We start from the raw sequence: 19770 nt of genomic DNA, 5'->3' as shown, positions 1-19770 counted from the left end.
AAGTGAAAAGCTATTGCTTTTTTTCAAACTCATTCCTCTTTTGAGACCAGTTTAAAACAACCATGGTAACATGGGAGATGTAAACAATATCATCCAGTTTTATGTAAAGTTATATTGATGGATGGAACTGATGCCAATAACAACAAAAAAAGGTGATTCAGCAGTTAAATGAAATCTGTATCGTCACTTATTCTCACTCCTCCCCGAGGATCCATGGAAAAAAATGTTTTTTTTACATAATGTGGTTCTACTGTACATTGTACAAATTTGGAGAGATCAAGCATCTTAGCAACACGAATAAAACAAAAATATTTTGTAATCTGGTTGCGATAACTATTCTCTAGTCATTTAAGCCAGTTGGCCATATGGTGGCCCAGCATGAGTGAGACATACTGTAGGTCTCATTATACTGAATCCATCATAGGATACAATCCCCCCACCCACCCCCCATGCCATACACATTTTATGATGCTATTAATAAAAACCTAGCAACAAATTAAAAGAAAGAGCAAAACGGTTTTTTAATTAAATAACATTGCACAGGAAAATCTGCAAGTTTAACTATGAAAAGAGAAATACAGTTAAGTGGTTTCAATGAGATGCGATGTAACAGTAATCATCCCGTGCATTAAGATATGCATTAATGCAGAATGAGGGTCAATAGATGCAGAAAGACAATGGTATGTTTAAGTTAAACCATGATGTCATCCCATGCTTTGGACTGTCTGAGCCCCATTTTCCATTCTGAAGTAATGCAGGTGGAGTGTGGAGGGTGTACACTAATGTCTGGGGAGCTTTCTTGGAATAAGGCTGTTAAATAGTTGGGCTTTCCTAGTTTAATAAAAAATAATGTCAGTGCCATACAACTGAGCACATACAGTACATTCATTGATGCTACTGGTCACATCTTCAGTGATGTTCCTGGATTCATCGAGCGTTTCGGGTCTTTCTACATCATACACTCTCCTCCCAGCGGCCCAGCTGGGGGTGATCAAGCCCCAGCTTGTGACCAGATGAGGCATCTTGAGCCTCTCTGCTGCTGTGGTGGTATTGTGGATGGTTCCCCTTTTCCTTGCTCCTTCAATGCCCAAATTGCTGAAGGCTCTGGAGGACAGAGGTCGGGCTGCGAATCCACCGCATCCGACCTCTGTTTGGAGACACCTGGCTCTCCACCCAACTGCTGGAAGAGGCCTTTGAGAGTATGCTTGGCAAGCGGTCTTCCCAAGAAACCATTAACTCCAACAAAACCACTTCTTGGTGGACTCAGACAGGAGAACCATATCTGGTCTCAGGGTGGTGGTTGCAATGTAGCTAGGGAGCTTCAGTTGTTGCTCGAGGTCCACCAACAATTTCCAGTCCTTCGTGGAGGCCTGCATAGCTGCTGATGTTCTTGCAGCAGATGTTTTTGGCTGTTCACTAGCTAGCTCTATTGGAGGGGTGGGAACGCCTGGCCCACTCAACTTCTTCGCCTGAGGACCTGGTCATGGTGCCATCTGTATTGTAAGGCTTCCATGCTTGGAGCACAGTGGACATGCCGGTGACCCCACCCCACACATGTAGTTTCAAGGGGCTGGGGAGCATCATCATACACTGTCTGGATCACTGGGACTCAGCTTTCCACAGTTCAGCCCAAGTCACCCTCCTCCCGACCTCTCCCCCTCTACTGCTGCTCTCACTTCCTCCTGGACTAGGTGACGCCTTTCCTTTCCTTTGATGGTGCCAATGTGGGGGAGTTGAAAAGGATCCCAGCCCAGCCTCATGTCAAGACTCCCACCAGCCTGTTGTGGTGCAGTCTTGAATCAGCTTGTTGAACCACCTCCTCTGTGCTCCACACCTCTATGCCAGCCTTGGACACCTTTGGGTTACTTGAATCTTTGTACTGCAGCACCACTCTGGCTTTTCTCACCTTGAACTCCTCTTTCAGAGACTTCATTGGTGGCCCTTGAAGTTTGCTACAGTGGCCATTGAGTGTGATGCTGCTTGGACTCTTTGGTAGTCCCAGCCATCTTCTGAGGTGGCTGCTGCTGACCTTCCTCTCCAAGGTCTCCACTGTCGAGATTGGAACTTAATAGATATGGATAGGCCACAATATCCATGCTGATACAACCATGATTTCAACTTCCCTGGCAGGCCAGACCGGTCCACTGATTTCAGCCAACCATCCAGCTCAGTGCATGTTGACTGGATGGAAGCCGTATCCCCCAGCATGCTGTCAAACACCTTGCCTAAGCTCTTAACAGGCTTCTCTGTGATGGTTGGGATGGATGTGCCTGCAACACTAAAGCGTAACTTGTCATCCACCTTACCTTTTCTTAGCACCACTGATCTAGATTTGGTTGGCTTGAAGTGCAAACGTGCCAACTTGGCTTCTTGAGTGCATTATCCACCGTCAGCCTGGGACTGACTCAGTAGTGACTGTCAGGTCATCCAGGAACACCCTGATGGATGGCTAGCGTTGAGTTGACTTCATCTTGGACCCCCTGCACTCTGGTACAGCAGACTTTACAAGCCTATTCATGGCATATTTACAGAGATACCGGTAGCTCACCCTATGATAATTCCATTCTCGGCCGTGTGCCAGCTTGATGTTAGTGCTCCTGAAGAGGCTCTCATCCTGAAGTTGGTGTAGTGGTCAGTGATGAGATCTGGGGATATGATGTTTTGCCAGTGTGAGCTGCACCAGCTTGTGTGATACAGACCCATATGCATTTGCCAGGATGAGCCAGTCTGAAGACGACCGTTGTCATGACTTGGAGCTATGTGGACGTCTCCTGTCCCAGTTGTCTCCACAACTAAACTAAACGTAAACAACTAAAACAACTTCTAAAATATGAAATGGTGAAACGAACAATGAATTGATTGAAATTACGTTGCTTTAAAATTCCTTCCTTTGATCATTATACAGAATCATAATGAAGTTGTTGAAATCCAGATAATGTGTTCAGGAACTAGTTGTTCTTCATCTGCAAAAGTGTGAATACACATGAATCTGAACATAGTAAATGAAAGTACAACCATATGTATAATCTTATTTGTCACCACCAGGTGGCGATATTTTACCATATATAAGTCTTTTGAAGGTATTCAGTACTTCAGTCCATACCTTACCGACTAAATGGGAGACAATATCCCTCCATAATTATATTTCATAAATTGACTGAGGCACTGATGAAATATGCAGTTGTGAATCATGTTTGAGACAGAGAACTTAAGAAAAGACGTAAACACAGGCAGTGAATACATTAATCATAAGAAGACATTGTGTTTGCCTCTGTGTGAAAATGTCTGAACCTGATATAATCAAACCCAATACTCTCTGATTTGAGTTATTTTGAGATGTGTTTTAATTGAGAGCAGATAACCAATACTGAGTGAGTACCATGGAAATTAGATTTCACGTAAATCACAGAATAGGACGGGCAAAGTTTAAAGTGACTATGACGCTGTCTAAAGCCCCCTCCTCTCTTTCCACTGAATGTATAGTGTGTGAGACCGTGGACTAGTCTATATAACCTTGGTATGTGGCTGACAAAAGAGGGAGCTTGGAGGGGGAAGAGGAGAAGGGTGGTGATGGGAGGGTGGGATGCAGAGGAGAGAGGATGGAAAGTTGATGAGTGGCAGGCGCTATTGTGGCCTAAGTGCAGGAGCCTACAGCAACAAGGTCGAAGGTCAATGTGAAGTTGAAAGGTCAACTTTAACTCCCAGGAAGCCCACCCAGTGAGAGGTACAGATAAGGGCAGTCAGAGAAATAACTGAATGAACAAATAGGGACACGGAGGACAGACAGGAGTAAAAACAAGAGCCCACAATTTAGTGAAAATGAATTAAAAAATAAAAAGCATAAAACAATGCATTCAGGTTAAAAATAATATACAACCAGGGAACACCTGTGAATAGGGAGGGGAAGAAAATGGTGGAAGAACATGAAGACATGAATGCGTTGTTTTTGTGATAAAATATTTATTGGTCATTTCCATATTAATGGAAGCAATGATACATTTATTTAGTGTCCAGCAAAGCAATCTGAAAGTGAGAAAAAAGTAGTAAAGGAAGGTGCTCTTACAGTTACTACAGTGAAGCACATATTATTTGTAGTAGCTTTGACCAACATGAAATATTTTGTGTTTTGGCGTGGTGAAGTCGAGCTGTGGACAACTCCAACTGGGCCATATCTTTGTAGGCAGAGAGCCATTCCCTCACTGACAGTGCATGTGGTGATCATCAGCGACAAACTACGACTCTTTTAGCAGCTGTAAGTCTGGCTAACAAAAGACGTCTTTCATTTATGACTATGACTATGATTTATAACTCTAAGATGGCAGTGTCATTAAGCAACAGCAGGCACTGTGAGTGAAGGACTGCTCTCTCAAAATAAATGTAGACAAGATGCTTGAAATGTTTACCCAAAACCTATTAACCTGCGGGCACTGCCAGACCATGTGGATGAAAGTACCAATTTTATTATCTGAAAAAGTCTCTGAGCTTCATTTGATGGAGTCTTTGAGGAGTGAGATAAGATCTGTGAATAAACTTACAGTGTATCATTTAATGTTTTACATTTGTGGATGGCAGAGATATATTTAACCAGATGGTATGCCAGTCTACATCTGAGGAACAATTAATGTCCTTTCTCCACATATTATTAAGCAGGAGAAATTTATAAGAAGCCTTGGTTTATAAAGGCCAGAGACAATGCCATTGTTTGCCCCATTCTTGCCTAATATCACATGAAGGGGGTGGTTTTCCAAATGTGTGCCCCACGGTACACCATGAGAAGAAAAAAAGAGAGATGAATGCATTTAAATGCAAGAGGGGCACACATCTCTGATAACACCCCAATTTCTTGGTGGGACAAGAAAATCATGTGGGAGGTTCCCCTCTGGAAGTGTTGGGCTTGATTCTGAAGGAACAAATTAGCTGTGTCCTTGGTGAATGAAGCTGGTTGGCTGCAGTTTCTTACTGGGGCCTTCCATTGTTTTGTATCATGGGGATTGTGCAGTTTTTTTCCCAAGTTGTGTTTGGCCTAAACACATGATGCACCCTGTTATTTCATTGAAAAGGCACAGGAATGCACACAGGAATGCCCCTCTGAGTATTTGTTGACACTCGTGACTGCTCCGCTCTCAGATGTTGACAAAGACGTTTTGTTGGGGTTCACTCGGTTCACTCCCCCAGAGAAACTCGGGTGGCTTGTGAGGCTGTCACGCAAGATATCGCGACAGTTAAGACCTGAATGGAAATTAGGGGCAGTGATGCTCAAAGCGGCCTCGTGACCTGGATACTTGATTTGGATACTCAAATCAATTTCTGCTGTGTTTTGTCTCCTCTCCTTTTTCGTTAAATTACAAGCCCTTCCATCCAGCTGAATAGAGAACGATCACTGGGTGTTTTTTTTTCTTCTTTTCTCCCTTTCATCTCCATCTGGGGGACCATGAGATGTTCTTGTCCCCTGCTTGTTGTGAGATGTGACAGCGGGGTCCATTCAGTGAGAAATTGGCTGCAATTAGTGCAATTATGCTGATTTTCACTTGTGTCCCATGTAGAACAGAGTTTTCGCTGTGCACAGAGACACCCCCGGGAAACTGCTGCAAAACAAAAACCCATCAATCAACAAAGGCCTTGAATGAAAGGCTCAACTGCAGATAATACCAGGCACATTCCATAATGACAGCGTTTAGTCAGCTGTGACCTGTGTTGTGATGGGGGGCATGACATCTAGAGCTTCACTGATTAAGGGGAAATATGCGGTAATGCCAGTATGAAGGGCAGAAGGCCTAATTGGCAGTGGTGGGTGCGTAACCCAGTCACACAGGAAGGTTATCTGTGAGGTTGGTGACAGTGTAACAGTGTTAAACACACACTGAGTTCAGCTCATTCAGTGATGTAGCAGAGGGCAAACTAACTCAGTCAAATTTACCCACGGCTTTTGTATGAAACATTTAAAGTCATCCACTCTGTTCATCAATCGAGTCAGCTACAATGCCAAAAATAATGAAATTGATAAAGTTAAAAGAAATGTGTGTTTCACATTAAAAAAAAGACGGAAAAGCTTTTTTTTTTTTTTTTTTTTTAAGTCTGTGGCTCTCTCTGGATGATGACTAAAGTAGAGGTCATAGTTTACCCAGCTTTACATTGGTATGTCTATGTCAATATTGCCCAGCCAGGAGACTGACAAGGCCTGCATTCACAGCAGATTTCGAGGTGTAGGAAGGGGGAGTGGTATCCAAAATGTAATGCATCCACTTGTTAATTTGTGGACGTTTTAAAAGGGGATTTAGGGGAGAATAACCACTGCCATTTCTGTACAGAAATGGTTTGTTATAACTTTTAAAATGTGACACAGACGTGTTTATGTCTCTGTCACCTACTAAAAGACTACACAGTTGATTGCAATGAACAGTCCTGGAAACAACACATCTCGCAAACACCCCCTAACCTTCTTCAAGAACAAGAAAGAAAAAAAAATTGAAAGATGCTATAATCATCTAGAATTTAATAAGCCTATTTTCAAAGCGCTTTCCTGTTAAATGCTGCACATTTAAAAACAAAAACATGTAGCACGTTTGATAAACATTTTTACACAGGCTTTCTTATAAATACCGTTTGAACACGACTCTATACCTATTGACGGAAGATGAATGATGTTAGTCCCTGGGTTAAACAGGGTCAGAGCAGGGTCACGGTTAGGGTTATCCTTGACAGTGGTAGCCTACATGTGAACTACAGAATGACAAACTTAACATTTAGAAGTTAAAGTTATTCTTCATGTCACATTTCACGTGTAGGAAACAGTTGAAGCTGGCCCTCCACACACACACACACACACACACACACACACACACACACACACACACACACACACACACACACACACACACACGCACGCACGCACACGCCGGTCAGCGGTGGAACCAAACAGGGTGTCTTTAAGACCCAGCGGAGCTCGGCAGGGAAACCCCGCGGCTTTAGTTGTTTTACTCTCCGGAGTGTCAGCTAGTTATTTGTGGGGAGGCGCTGTAGCCATTTCGCCACATGAATAAGCCCGATAAGCAGAACGACCAACATCTCGGTTGTTCATGGAGAAGAGGAATCGTCTTTGAGGAGCCCCGCGCACGCGCACACACATACGTACACGAACTCGCGCGCCAAGACGCACGGCGAGCAGACACGCACACTTCCTCCTCCTCCGCCGTGGAAGAAAAAAAAAGACAGAGGGAGAGAGAGAAAGAGAGAGAGAGAGAGCGCACACGAAACGCAAACTTCCAACTCTCCCATGTGGAAACCAGCGGTTGGAGGATAAGGTATATTTTCCCTCTGCGGGGCTCAGATCCTTCTCCCCTCTCTCCCTCTCTTTCTCTCTCAGTTGTTTTTGCCCTGAGAGTTCAGTTTCTATGAGAGTCTCGCTCGGTGAGAAGACAAGTTTGGTTGTTTGCCTGGTCGGCTGAGGAGGAGGAGAAGAGTCGGGTTAAAAGTGGGGGAAGAAGATGGTCCGCAACGCCGCTTGGAGAAGAAGCTTGCTGTGCGTCCTGGCGCTCAGTCTCGGCTTTGCGTCCCCGCCGTGCAATGCTCGGATTTACACCAACCACTGGGCAGTGAGGATAGCCGGGGGACCCGATGTGGCCGAGCGGATAGCGGAAAAATATGGCTATAGGAACATGGGACAGGTAGGTCCATCCAAAGTTACCTTTCATTCGTGTGTCTCCCCCCTTTTTTCTTGTCTGTGTCAGCTCGTAAAAGTGGAGCACACCATTGTGGTTATTGTTCATTTAACAGACAGACAAACGATATGAGGTCAAACGCTAAAGGTCTGAGGTCCAAACCTGTATGCATGTAGCCCGTGAAGCAGTCTGACTCTTCGCACAGGGAGAGAGAAGCTGCGGGGAAACAAAGAAACAAGACCAGGAGTAGGATGGTACAACAGGTGCCTCCTCGCTGTGTTTCCGTGGATCGTGTTGAGTTTTGCGGGGCTTGGAGCCACAGGGAGCTCACTACCAGCAGCCTCATGTGCTCGGTCGTCTTGACACACACTCACACACAACCCGAGACAGTTTGGTTGGAGCTGTTGGCATCATCATGGACATCCAAAGCGCCTCTAACAGATTGAAATGTTTCCTCTGCTCAGTGCTGTAGTGTTGTACTTGTGCCATTTATTAGGCTATGCGTGTCCTCCTCAGATTTGTCTTCAATTGGAAACATGTCTGTGATTGAACATGTCGCGAACCAAAACTGGTTGTTGTAGTTTTGCACTTTTTCTCTCCATGCTCCACAGTGTTGTTGTCCTCCTGAGTGGGATCTTGACTGGGTTCATAACTAGGCCCACTGGGTCAGCTGCTAGAAAGCAGAACTGCTGAGCTCTGTTTACATGTAGGAATAAATCTCAAGTAGTTTTTTTTTCAGCATTCCTACATGGATGGGGTTAAGCTGTTTTCATTAAGAGTTCCTCGAGTGGGCGAATGATGAAGCACCTCTACAAGAGAAAATATTAAAATACGCAGGTCGTATTTTAGGAGAAAGACTTGAGTTAATATTTCACAGCTCTCATTTTGAAAGGCGCCTTAGAATCATTCAGTATTTATTGCATCTGATGCTCAAAGGCCAAGTGCAGGGGCCAGCGCTCGGCAAAGCCCAAAATAAAGTCCAGCCACAGCTGTAAAAATACAGAGAGTAAACACTGATGTGAGATTTGTCAGTTTCTCCTCAAATGATGTCATTTAATCAACAGAGGTCTAAACAGGTTCAGAAGGAGGAGCTCAGCCGGTCACTTGGAAAAGTGTTTTGACAAAGTTTAAAGAGAAATCCTTGTGTTCTTTGTGGATAAAAGAAATACGCCACACACAAACGTGGACCCCACACATACTCCAGAGTGTCACGACCAAAATACGTGGATAGTTCAAGCCTGCACTTGCCAGTGCTCGACCTGAGGACGGCGTGGAACAGAGGGGGGCATTCTGACAGGTTGTTGTGGGGTAGCCTAGTCAACAGCTATTGAACCCCCCCTCCTTCCTCGCCTTATCCAGCCCGCCCACCCACTATACTCCCCAGAGAGCAGGCCTTAATGGCCTCGTTTATCCCCTCTCTTTGACAGGAACTAATGTGTGGAGTCCTCCCCCCCTTTCCATAGGAATTCCCCTGTGGAGTGTAGTGTCGCCCCCAACCCCCACCATTCGCCCTAATTTCCATCTCAATATGGGGCGTTCATTGGACTTTGACACCTCATAGACAAGAGTTTTACTTCACTTCCTGGTTTTGGGGTCAGCTGAAAGCTGCTCCCATGGGAGCGATAACAGCACACTCTGGTTTCCTAATGTGAACTTTGACATCCCTGTCATCAAACCCCACCCTCATTTCAGTCAGCACTGATGTACATGGAAAATAAAATAAAACTGAAAAATGAAGTGATCTGAGTCATCACAATTTACTTTGCAGTTAGTTTGTAGATTGTAAACACTGATTGCCTACACTATAAGTGCTTTTCAATATATTTATTAAACGTGCTTGGACTGTTCATCAGTTTGTGATAAATTATTTGGGGAATATGACTGCAAAGTGAGAAGAGGTGTGAGAAGCAGAGTAGTTGCAGGGAGAAAATGAGTGAGGGGGGGGGCATGTGATGGAGGGACAATATAATCTTCTTGACAGGGGTGGAAAGAGGAGAACAGACAAATATAACCACACACTGAGAGATGGAAGAAGGAGAGGGTGAACGAAGGGATGATAGATGGACGGATGGATGAAAAGAGTTGGCACGGAGTGAGAGAGCACCTCATTGGGGAATTCTGGGTAATCCTCTTAACCATGGAGCCCCCTTCCCAGACTAAGATACTGGCCCAAATTGAGTCTAAATCAGCTGACAAGGCCTCACTCGTGGATCTGTGTTCACACTGGAGTTTTGAAGAGACGGGAGAGACTTGGACGCACGGAGTGAGAAGGGAGCGTGGTGATCTGAAGCCAGACCTGGACATGAGGTGGTTGCATCAGTAACAAGTTATGCGATTATTTGTACAGTTTGTACAGTTCTTGCAGGCATCAGTCCAACAGGGTGTTGTTATTGGATGGTGTCAAGTTGAACATTTATCCATGTTTCAACAAATACCTCTCATACTGAACATTTTTATCCAAGAAAATCATCAAGTGTCTGTGGCGACCTATAATCAGTAATTTATTTCCTCTATTTTCTGGTTTGTTGAAGTGTGGGACAGAGTGGAGGATTTTAATTTAATGGGGTGTGGGTTATTGGGGTTCGGAGAGTGGAGATGAAAAACTTGGTGAGGACTATTCATGTGTGTGACACTGTTGAACAGAAAAAAGAAAGAGAATTGTTCACGACTTGCCTTCAACTGTCCGCATTCGTATGCAACTACAAATAAGGGGAATTAATATTTTATCAGTGTTGTCCTTTCCTGTCATTTCAACCATGTAGTTGGAGGAAGACTGCAGCCTCTGCATCATGTAGCAAGAAGTTAGAAAACAGTTTTTCTAATCCCAGTCGCACTTCTGCAGACAGACTGATGGCAGCGAGAGTCCTCCAGTGTGGTTGTGTATGTGTGTGATCTCTTATCATCTTATGTCATGCCTGTCTTTTCCCTGTTTAATGTGGAAACAGATGATGACACTGACTGAACCACACATGTTCAGAAGAACCCACCCGTACAATACGGCAGTCAAAACAACTGTTATGGTTAAAATTGTATCATCTTTTGGCAAACCTGGTAGGATACTATCAAGTGACGCTTCCAGTGGAAAAAAAAAACAAAACTTAACTGTGTCACTGTGAAGTGGTTTGGCTTCACAAATTTGTTACAACATAATTCCCAGCAACCAAGGATTATGCTGAAGCAATGATTCACTATGTCGACTATTGCATCAAAATGTAAGTTCTGTTGATTACAGGAATCTAAACACATGTTGTCATAACTACTACAGTAACAAGTCAAACCATGTTTGCTGACTCATGTTGAGGATAAAATTATGTCAAAAAGTTGCACAGCGACTGTAAGGTGCAGGGTAACCCCAAGAGGGGTCGACGTTGTGATACAGGTTGTGATTTCACAGTGAAATTAGACTTTTTGAAGTCTGTATACCAAGTTCAAAGAAGCACTAGAGGTTTTTTTTAAAAGTGTGTAGAGCTCTTTCAGTAGCTCCATATATACAGGCAGTCCTAGAGGGAAGGGTGGCCTGCTAATAGCAATGTAGGGTAGATTAAATAGGTAGTGGAAGCATGATATGTTGAGACCTGTTTACGCTATGAGAAACGTCCATAGTGGAAGCTTCCTATGATGGAAGCACATTTTGCTAATTTGTTTAATGCTTTATAATCCGATTACCCAGACCCTATGACATCTGCTGCATTTTTAGATAATGTTTGATCTGTCCGGAAGGTACTCCAGCAAGGCTTATTGGCACTTTATGTTTTCTCATTTTATCAGTCTGTAAGTTGCAAATGTGTGTGTGTGTGTGTGTGTGTGTTTGCATTAGCACTGAGCTGAAAGCTGATCTAATGGGCTGTGTAGTGGTGGAGCTCAGCCATGGATCAGTGACACACCACAGGACCCTTGGCAGCCATGATAGTTTGATCATCTGAGGGATTGTATGGTCTTTATCAATTATTAAAACTAATCACCATTCAGAAGCTTGCCGTCTGTCTGTCGTTGTCTGTCTGTGGATCCTCTGGCCTCCTTACCCCTGTCATGTAAAGTCTTGCATCTTATTGTGCATGCATTGCATCTGTTTGTCTGTTTTCATTTGACCCGTCGGCCCTTTTAGACCACGTTCCTTCATCTTTTCTCTGACTGTTTTTAAGAGCACAACAAAGATTTCCGTATTAGACATGGACTTAGCTTAACAATGTAGAAAAAGAAGTCCCTTTACCACTTTAAGAGACTGAACATCTCAGTAATGACTCTAGTAAGCTCTGTCATGCATACAGTATGTATGTATGTATGTATGTATACATGTCTGATATCTACTTCAGTTGTGGAATGTGAGCATCTCTACGAGAAACGCCAATGTCCAGACACTTTCTACCAACAAGCACAACGCTACTTATCTATTGCAATGTCAAAGGAAGACTTATGTAATGAAAAGTCTGTATTTGTGTTTTACAGATCGGGGATCTTAAAGACCACTATCACTTCTTCCATAGTCGAACCATCAAACGGTCGACTTTGTCCAGCCGTGGACGCCACAGTTTCATTTCTATGGAGCCCAAGGTAAGCCTCATATACAGTTTTCGTGAGTCACAGAAGTTCAGAGGATGTGTTTCTTGTGCATTTAAATGATAGCGGTAATGTAATTTGAACTCAAGGTTGACGATGGCATTCAAGCTTTCTATGGACATCTTATGGTATTCATCAGTAGATAAAATGTGTTTTGCTATCATGGACATGGCTCAGTTGTCATCATGTGAGTTAAGTATTGAATTAGGGTGATTACCTGTTATCTTGTGACTAAAGCAAACTACGCCTGCTGATGAATATCATGAGCTCTAGGTAAAGCAAGCAAGTAAGTGGACCTTCATTTAACTTTATTTTATCAAATGAGTAAAAAACGAATGGGCACATACTTAAAGTTTTTCAACCAAGAGACGCAATTAGTGACACGCACATGGAAGGCAGAGAGCCTCTATTCTCCCTGTAACAAGTTAAACCATTTATTAAACCATCACAATTAAAAAAAGTGGAGCAAAGTTAAGCTTCAAATCCTGCATAGTTCCTCTTAAACAACGTAATATAAATATTTGAGTTGTGGCTGACTGTTTGATCAGTTTGGTGCTCATGAGGTGTGACACACCAGTTTAAGCATTGTGCTGATTTTACAATCTGGTCAATACTGTATACAACCCAGAGGCCACCGACTCAGATGACTCTGATTTCATGTCCTTGTTGTCGCAGACAAGACCTGCACACAAATTAGTTATTGCAGGGACAAAATGTTTATGAGAGGAGGAACACAACTACACTGGAGGAAAATCTTAGTTTTCCTGTCATCTCACACTGTGCCGATCACAGTCCTGATAGATGAAGAGTGGCATGTGAGAACCGATCTGTTGCATTTCTATTTTACATAGAATGTAATAGAAAGGTCTAGGTGGGAAATTAAATATTATTATGTAATATTTTTTTATGGGTTGTGGTTTGACCATGGAGGATATTCATCATCACCGGTCAATGGGTGTAAGACATGTGATACATTCAGCAGATTGGACATGGGATTGGACAGAGGCACACCTGTCTATATCAGGTCTCTCCGCTGACGATGCAGATCAGAGCAAATACCAAGACATGAAGTGGAAGGAAGGAACTTCCTGTCGAGCTCAGTGACAGGACTGTGTGAATGCACAGATCCAGGGAAAGATACCAAAAAAAGTATAACGGTTCCCCACGGATAGATAGATAGATGGATAGATGGATGGATAAACTTTGGCTGTCACGAATGACAGAAATTCTTCTTTGACAGGCTCGTTTAAAAAACATTACAGACAAACATTAAAAACAAACGTTAAGAAGAACATTGTAAGTGCAATCATGCTATAAAGGAGGAGGGGGCTGTTAAAAGCAGCAAACTGTTCATTTTTGGTTATTCAGGGTGGTTATTGCCAAGGGGGGGATGAAGGTTTTTTATGGATAGATAGACAGCAAATATTTCTCAGTCTGTAACAACCACAACTCTTTCTAGGGCTGACAGAACTGAGCATGTGGGGATAATTGGTCTTGGTAACACTGATGAATAAGAACCCAACTGGGTGTTTCTCTGCGTTTCTCAGCGACAACAACTTGGAAACTGCTTCATTCAGCTTCCACCTCAACCATGACCAAAGTACAGAGATCTTCTTCGAAACCAGAATCTAATCCAGTGCGCTTACGGCCTAAGAATGGCCAAAGGTTCAACCACCAACAAGACAGTGACCTTAAGAGCCCGAAAGAAACAGCGGTTTTTTGTGGGGGGGGGGGGGGGGAGTATTTTTTCTAAACACGTCCCAGAGTGGGAAAATCTGAAAATGCCACTCCAACATTTTCGTGTAGACGCCCAAAATGGATCTTTTGTCATCGATCGTCATATTTGCACTGACACAACTCCCAGTCAACATTTAGTCGACTTGTAATGTTTAGAGTTTGAACAGAGCAGGGAAGCTTTCCGTCTTTTCCTCTGCTTTTGGTGTTCATGCGTGGCAGCGTTACAGCGCCACACAGGCTGGGCATAATGTACAACAGTGTTTTGAGTAAATTTGAGTGAATCCGTGTGTACGCAGATATTTCTTGAAATGAACTTTTTCAAAACGAACAAGAAAAAGATCGTTTGTGTCCGTGTGGACAGAACACAGTTAAGAAGACAATGGAGGTGGCTTAGTGACAATCTTGCAAATGTCCTTGAGTGGCCCAGCCAGAGCCAGAGTTTGAGAGACTGCCTTTTCCCCCCGTGAGAAAAGTGCTCGGTAGACAACTCCTTGTGATGGGCATGGTCGTGTCTTAGAAAAGCAGTCAAATGAAAAATCATGGAAAATCTATATTTTCCATTGTAGCTATGTAGCTCAGAGAGGAGCCATGTTCCTCAAACACAAGTTTACAGAGAGTCTGTGTCTGTCACTAGAGATGTTTATTCCCTTAAATGAATCTAATATGTGGCAGATTAACTTGATCCAAAACAGAGGTACCAGAATGTGTTTCAGACTTTGTTGTGCCACGAAGAGAAAGAAATTGTATTGCACCAAAAGAAAAAAAAGCCATATTGCCTACTATGACCTTGAGGAATATATGAAAAAAAAATAATTTTATTATAATTTCCAGTAATGTCTATTTCACCAAGATTAATAAAAGCTTGTGAAGCATCTTTTTGTCAACCGATTTATTTTTAGTGAACCAGCGCTCCCAACTTCAGTGTGACCCAAGGTAAACCCTCACTCGTGTCTGCCAGTGCTTGTCTCACCACAGCACCAGGTCATGAAACGCTGGCTGCATTATTAATGAAGCCTAAACCTCACACCACTCGGAACTTCATCAAAATACAAAATACAAAGGACAAATTGCTTTCAAGCTCATAGTGTAGCGATTTTCACAAGAATCCTCTCATTATGTGTGTGTATGGCAAGGCAAGACAGTTTGAGGAAATGTCTCATGCCTGGCGCGAGGAAATCTTGTACTCTTGGTAAAGTTTTTGTCATTTGTATCTGACACAAAGTTTACTTGTTGTTGTCTGGCTGTTTGATGGAGTGGGCCATTTTGTCCAACAGAGTGGGACTGGATTTTGGAGAAAACAAGACAAAACTCCACACATCCATTACAGCTGAACTTAAAATAGCCCATTTATGTCAGTTTTTGGAGATTTTGGGGTTTGATCCAGCAGCAGTGGCTTTGTGTGTGAGTTTTGAACAGTGGATTCAAGCGCATGTAAGTCTGTTTGTATCTGTGCATGCACATGAATGCATGCTGACTGCTGAGGAATGATAATGATGTATCGGTGTGATTATATAAAGGAGTGAAATGGGAAGAACAGAAAGTGTGGAGACAAGAAGAAGAGATAAGACGGTGCCTGTCACCTTCTGTTTTGCACTTATCTTGTTGTCCTCTAGTTCATTGTTAGTTTTAAATTCTCTTCCCTTTCTCTACTTTTTTCAGTCCAGTCAGCAGTTTTTTTTTTTTGTTTCGTCTGCTGTTCTTACCTGTCATCCCTTTTCTTTTCTCTTCCTTGGACTCGCTCTCCCACTTCCTCCCCTCACTGTTGCATTCACCGTGCTCGTCTGTACTCTGTCTTTGGTTCTCTCGCTCTCTCTCGGGGCTGACACTGTGCCACGGTGGTGGAAGGTTTGTGTCCTGATGCCAGCTGGCCGAGAGTCTGAGATTTTAGAAGACTAGATCAGAGGAGAGAGGTTAAATGAGAGAAAGGGGGGAAAAGGGGCTATTACAACAGAAGAGAGCGAAGAGCTGGAGAGAGAAAGGAAGAGGGAAAAGATGGATTAGAGAAACCAACTAAAAGAAAAGCAGAGTGGAGAGGAATGGAGCTGTCAGTGTTTTCCCTTTCGTCGCTATCCTTTCAGTGTAATCTGCAGTCCTGTCTGTGGGTTCGGGATCAACATTATGGCGAGCTTGGCACCTTCATAGTCTGGCATACTGCTAATGATGTTTTGCAATCAGGTTTTGTAATAATGACAGCCGTGTGTGTTTGTGTGTGAGTGAGTCAGATGGGTGTAGCGGTGCCATGAAAGGCGCACCCTGCCATCCACAGTACTCATTGGCACGCAAGTTACCATGGTGATGCAGCACAGCACAGATTACTGCTTTATGGCATCCGCCTAAGCGCAGTGTCACTCGCCACTTAGGTCAAAGACCTGAGCAATTTCTCCAGGCTGGTGACGGAGCATGTGTCTCTTCCCATTGATCACTGCACGTCTCTAACTTTATTATTGATGGAAGGACAAAATGTTTATCCACTTATTGGGTTTATTATTGATAAACCCAATTTTAAACAAGAAATCACAGGAAAAAATGTTTATACTGTTTGTTTAGGTATTGAATTTCTGTAACAGTTGCTTCTTCAATGTACTTTTGAAGTCACATCCCTGTAAATCAATTGGAGACGGACAAAAAAAAGAAATAACCTGTGGCATATAGAAACTTGGTTGATGTATCTGAACTCGTGCTCAGCTTGCACCTTGCACAGCTCTGCTGACGTACGATCGTGACTCATTCATACTGGGAGTACCAAGAGAGTTTGAACAGCCGCAGACATTTCTTTTTTGTAGTGCTGCACTGTTATTAGTTTTTTTGTGCGACAAGAGTTCAAGCATAGTCGGTCTGCTTTGTTTGAAATCTATTTCCAGCCAGTTCAAGTTTACTGTAAACAACAATTAGGAGTACAGTGGTTATTTCTCCCTTTTATAATGCCCTTTTGAAGCCCGTGCAGAGATTAGTAGAGAGAAACAACTGCTGAACTCCTCGGCGGCTGTCTGTCTGTGACGTTCTGTTGTGGGAGCATGGTGTTTCCAGTCGGTTTCGCTTAGCGAGACTCTTGTTTACTTGAAGCCATTTATCCACACATGTGCAGGAAAACTGAGAGCCAGGTGTGGTCTGCAGCTGAATCCTCTCTGGGATACTCTGATGTGATATTTTATGAGTTGCAGGCTTGCCACATAAGGAAAATATTTTACCACATAGTAAAACTACTCGAGTTAGCTCAAATCTAATTATTAAACTGTTAAAACATTCAAAGTCTGCTCAGTATTTGTCCGCTATTATAGCTCGTACAATTTTCTTATCGCCCAACTGCCTTTGAAGCTCCATGTGTCCATGAGCATGTGTGGAAAACAAGGACACTCAAAGCATCAAGGAGCCGACACAGATGGAGCTTATCCACCTGTCAGGACCTTGGGGGTAATATGGATACGCACAGGTATTATGAGACTCCATATTGTCTCGAGTACAAATTTCCATAAAACCAGGATGCTTTTTAGTGATATTTCACCATAGACTCTGGATTCTGTTTTTTGCCTTAAATTTGTTTAACAGATGAACCATTAAGAGTTGACGCCCTGAGATGAGCACCTACAGCTGGCCAGCACAGCACCCCGGGGCTCAAACCGTCTGTGAAAAGATGCGTGACTGTGAGCTGTGTTTGGGCTGAATTGCACTAAAGAGAGCAGAGGAACTGGCTTCTTGTGTCAGTCCAAAGGTCGTTATGGGTGTTCTGCTACACTAGCCTTTGACCTTTAAAAAAAAACAAAAACTCTCAGTTCGTTTGCCTGCAACTCAAACGGCGTCTCAAAAGCAGCAGTGAAAGTGGATCAATTTGTTCCCATTTGTTCTATTGAAGTGAACTCTTCCCTAGTTTTCCCTGGTTACTGACCCAGCCAGCAAGAGCCACCTGCAAACCCTTACACAGAGAGCAAATGAGACAGACTGAGTGAGAGAGAGAGGGAGAGAGAGAGGGAGGGGAGGAGGAGGAGGAGGAGGAGGAGGAGGAGGAAGGGGGTTGGAGTGGGAATGAGAGAGAAAGACAGGCAATCTCAGAGAAATGGGCATCTGCGAAGGAGAGGGGGCAGACGAGGGAGCGAGAGGAGTAACGTAAAAGAAGGGCAAAGGAGAGGGAGTTGAGGTATGAGAAGAAAGAAAAGGGAAAGTGACAGAAAGGTGCAGGTGCTAGCAGATCATTCCTCTGCCCCACAAAGCTGGAGTTAAAGAAGAGAGCAGATCCAATCATCATGCCCGAGACGAGAGCCTGCCAGCGTATTGGCACTGAAACGACTGCAGTGATACATGAGCAAGTTTTAGGGGCAATAATAGAGGGCAATGTCGTCTTTGTTTGGTAGGGATTGGCAAACGTGAGACAATGGATGCGGATGACTGCAGGCCGTTATCAGTGAGTGATTTTTAGCAAGGACAACAAAGGATGGCATTGCTCTTGATAGGCTCTACAAAACACTTCAAAACCATTTGTCTCCTTCGGGTCGTCCTACAAATAGAGGACAAACGTGTTTAAAAAAGAATGTAAATCCAAGTAAAGAAACGCAAACCCACCTGTGTATGCAGTAGCAGCGCGAAGATAAAAGATACAGAACCACTTCAAAGGTAAAAAGAAATGGCTCTTTTAGTCTTAATAGTGGCAGAGATGAAACCCATTACACAGAACACTGAACAATGAAATGCACTGTAACCTTTGTGTGGTTCTGGATGATACACCCTTCCTTAGTGAGCAAATACTTTAAGTATATTATAGTGAGACAGAGTTCCCTGTATAATCATGGACTAAGTTGGAAATACTCTTCGTAGCCAGAAAAATCAATATCGGTAAATTATCAGCCCTCCAGAGAGTGAAGTCAGAGTTGTTTATGTATATTAACTCCAGCAAAGGCTTTTTCAACAATCCTCACATTCCCTCTGAAACCTCTGGACTTATTTTTCATTTTTCTGTGCCTTCATACTTGTGTCGACACTGTCGGTCACAGTTCTCTGGAATAATTCAAATAATTTGGTTCGGAAATAAAATAATGTGTCTCGTGTCATGCTTCTTAAAAAGAAAATGTGCAGTTGCGAGGACGAGTAGGTGTGAAAATGATGACACTGATCATGCGTACAGCATCGACTGCTGCACACCTACTGCATCTATGTAGCTGCTGATGAAGACTTTAAGACTTTAAACAGCTAAAAATATGATTCACATCAAGTCACTAAACACCAACATACAAAGACGCAATACTTTGTACTTCTGTCTCCTCAGCTGCCACCTCCCCGGGAAGGTTAGATGTCTTAATCTGCTACAGAGCAGCACCAAGTCGAGGTGATAGGAATTCAATGTCTCAATTCATTCAAAGACACTTAAGGAGGGTGAGCACATAAGTGCACGCATGAAACTTAAGGTTCTTTGGTTGACGTCCTTGTTCATTTGGACCCTGACAGAGACATCCCATTTGACCTCCACACTAATTTCATGTGTAAAGTCTGTGCCCTCTCTCGTCAGTCTGCAGAAGAATTAAGGGCGGCTAGAGAGGATTGGTTGCGACATGAGAGGCACCGATGCGTTTATTGTCAGATCTCTCTGGAATTACCAAGTTACGGACCGGAGTGGTTAAGAGTGACTCTGCTGATCAAAGATTGCGGTTGTCGCCGTGCTAATGTATGCAAATTGTGATAATACACCAGTGGTTTTGTGCAGACACTTTCACGCACCATTCCTGATGACAGTGGTGTTTTGGGGCTAATGGTGTGTGTAAAGGGTTGCTTTGAAGCTGATGGTCCTGACAAAACTTGGAGTGAAATGAGCTGAGACCTCGGCAGACGGAGG

The 19770-nt window shown here is 43.4% G+C and overlaps 1 protein-coding gene across 2 annotated transcripts in view; it reads left to right on the top strand.

Moving 5' to 3' along the window:
* The first annotated feature begins 7012 nt into the window (after positions 1 to 7012).
* pcsk5b (proprotein convertase subtilisin/kexin type 5b) overlaps positions 7013 to 19770 on the top strand; it is a 54457-nt gene continuing 41699 nt past the window's right edge. For both annotated transcript variants that reach the window (XM_083978730.1, XM_083978729.1), the window contains exons 1-2: positions 7013 to 7664; positions 12105 to 12209. In XM_083978730.1, coding sequence (XP_083834856.1) covers positions 7485 to 7664; positions 12105 to 12209 — 285 coding nt within the window. In that variant the 5' untranslated portion in view covers positions 7013 to 7484. The remainder of the gene's footprint in view (positions 7665 to 12104; positions 12210 to 19770) is intronic.

This window comes from Trachurus trachurus (genome assembly GCF_905171665.1).
Source record: "Trachurus trachurus genome assembly, chromosome: 9".
In the NCBI taxonomy this organism is placed as follows: domain Eukaryota; kingdom Metazoa; phylum Chordata; class Actinopteri; order Carangiformes; family Carangidae; genus Trachurus; species Trachurus trachurus.
Note: the sequence above shows the minus strand (reverse complement) of the source record. Positions and strands in the feature narration are given on the sequence as shown.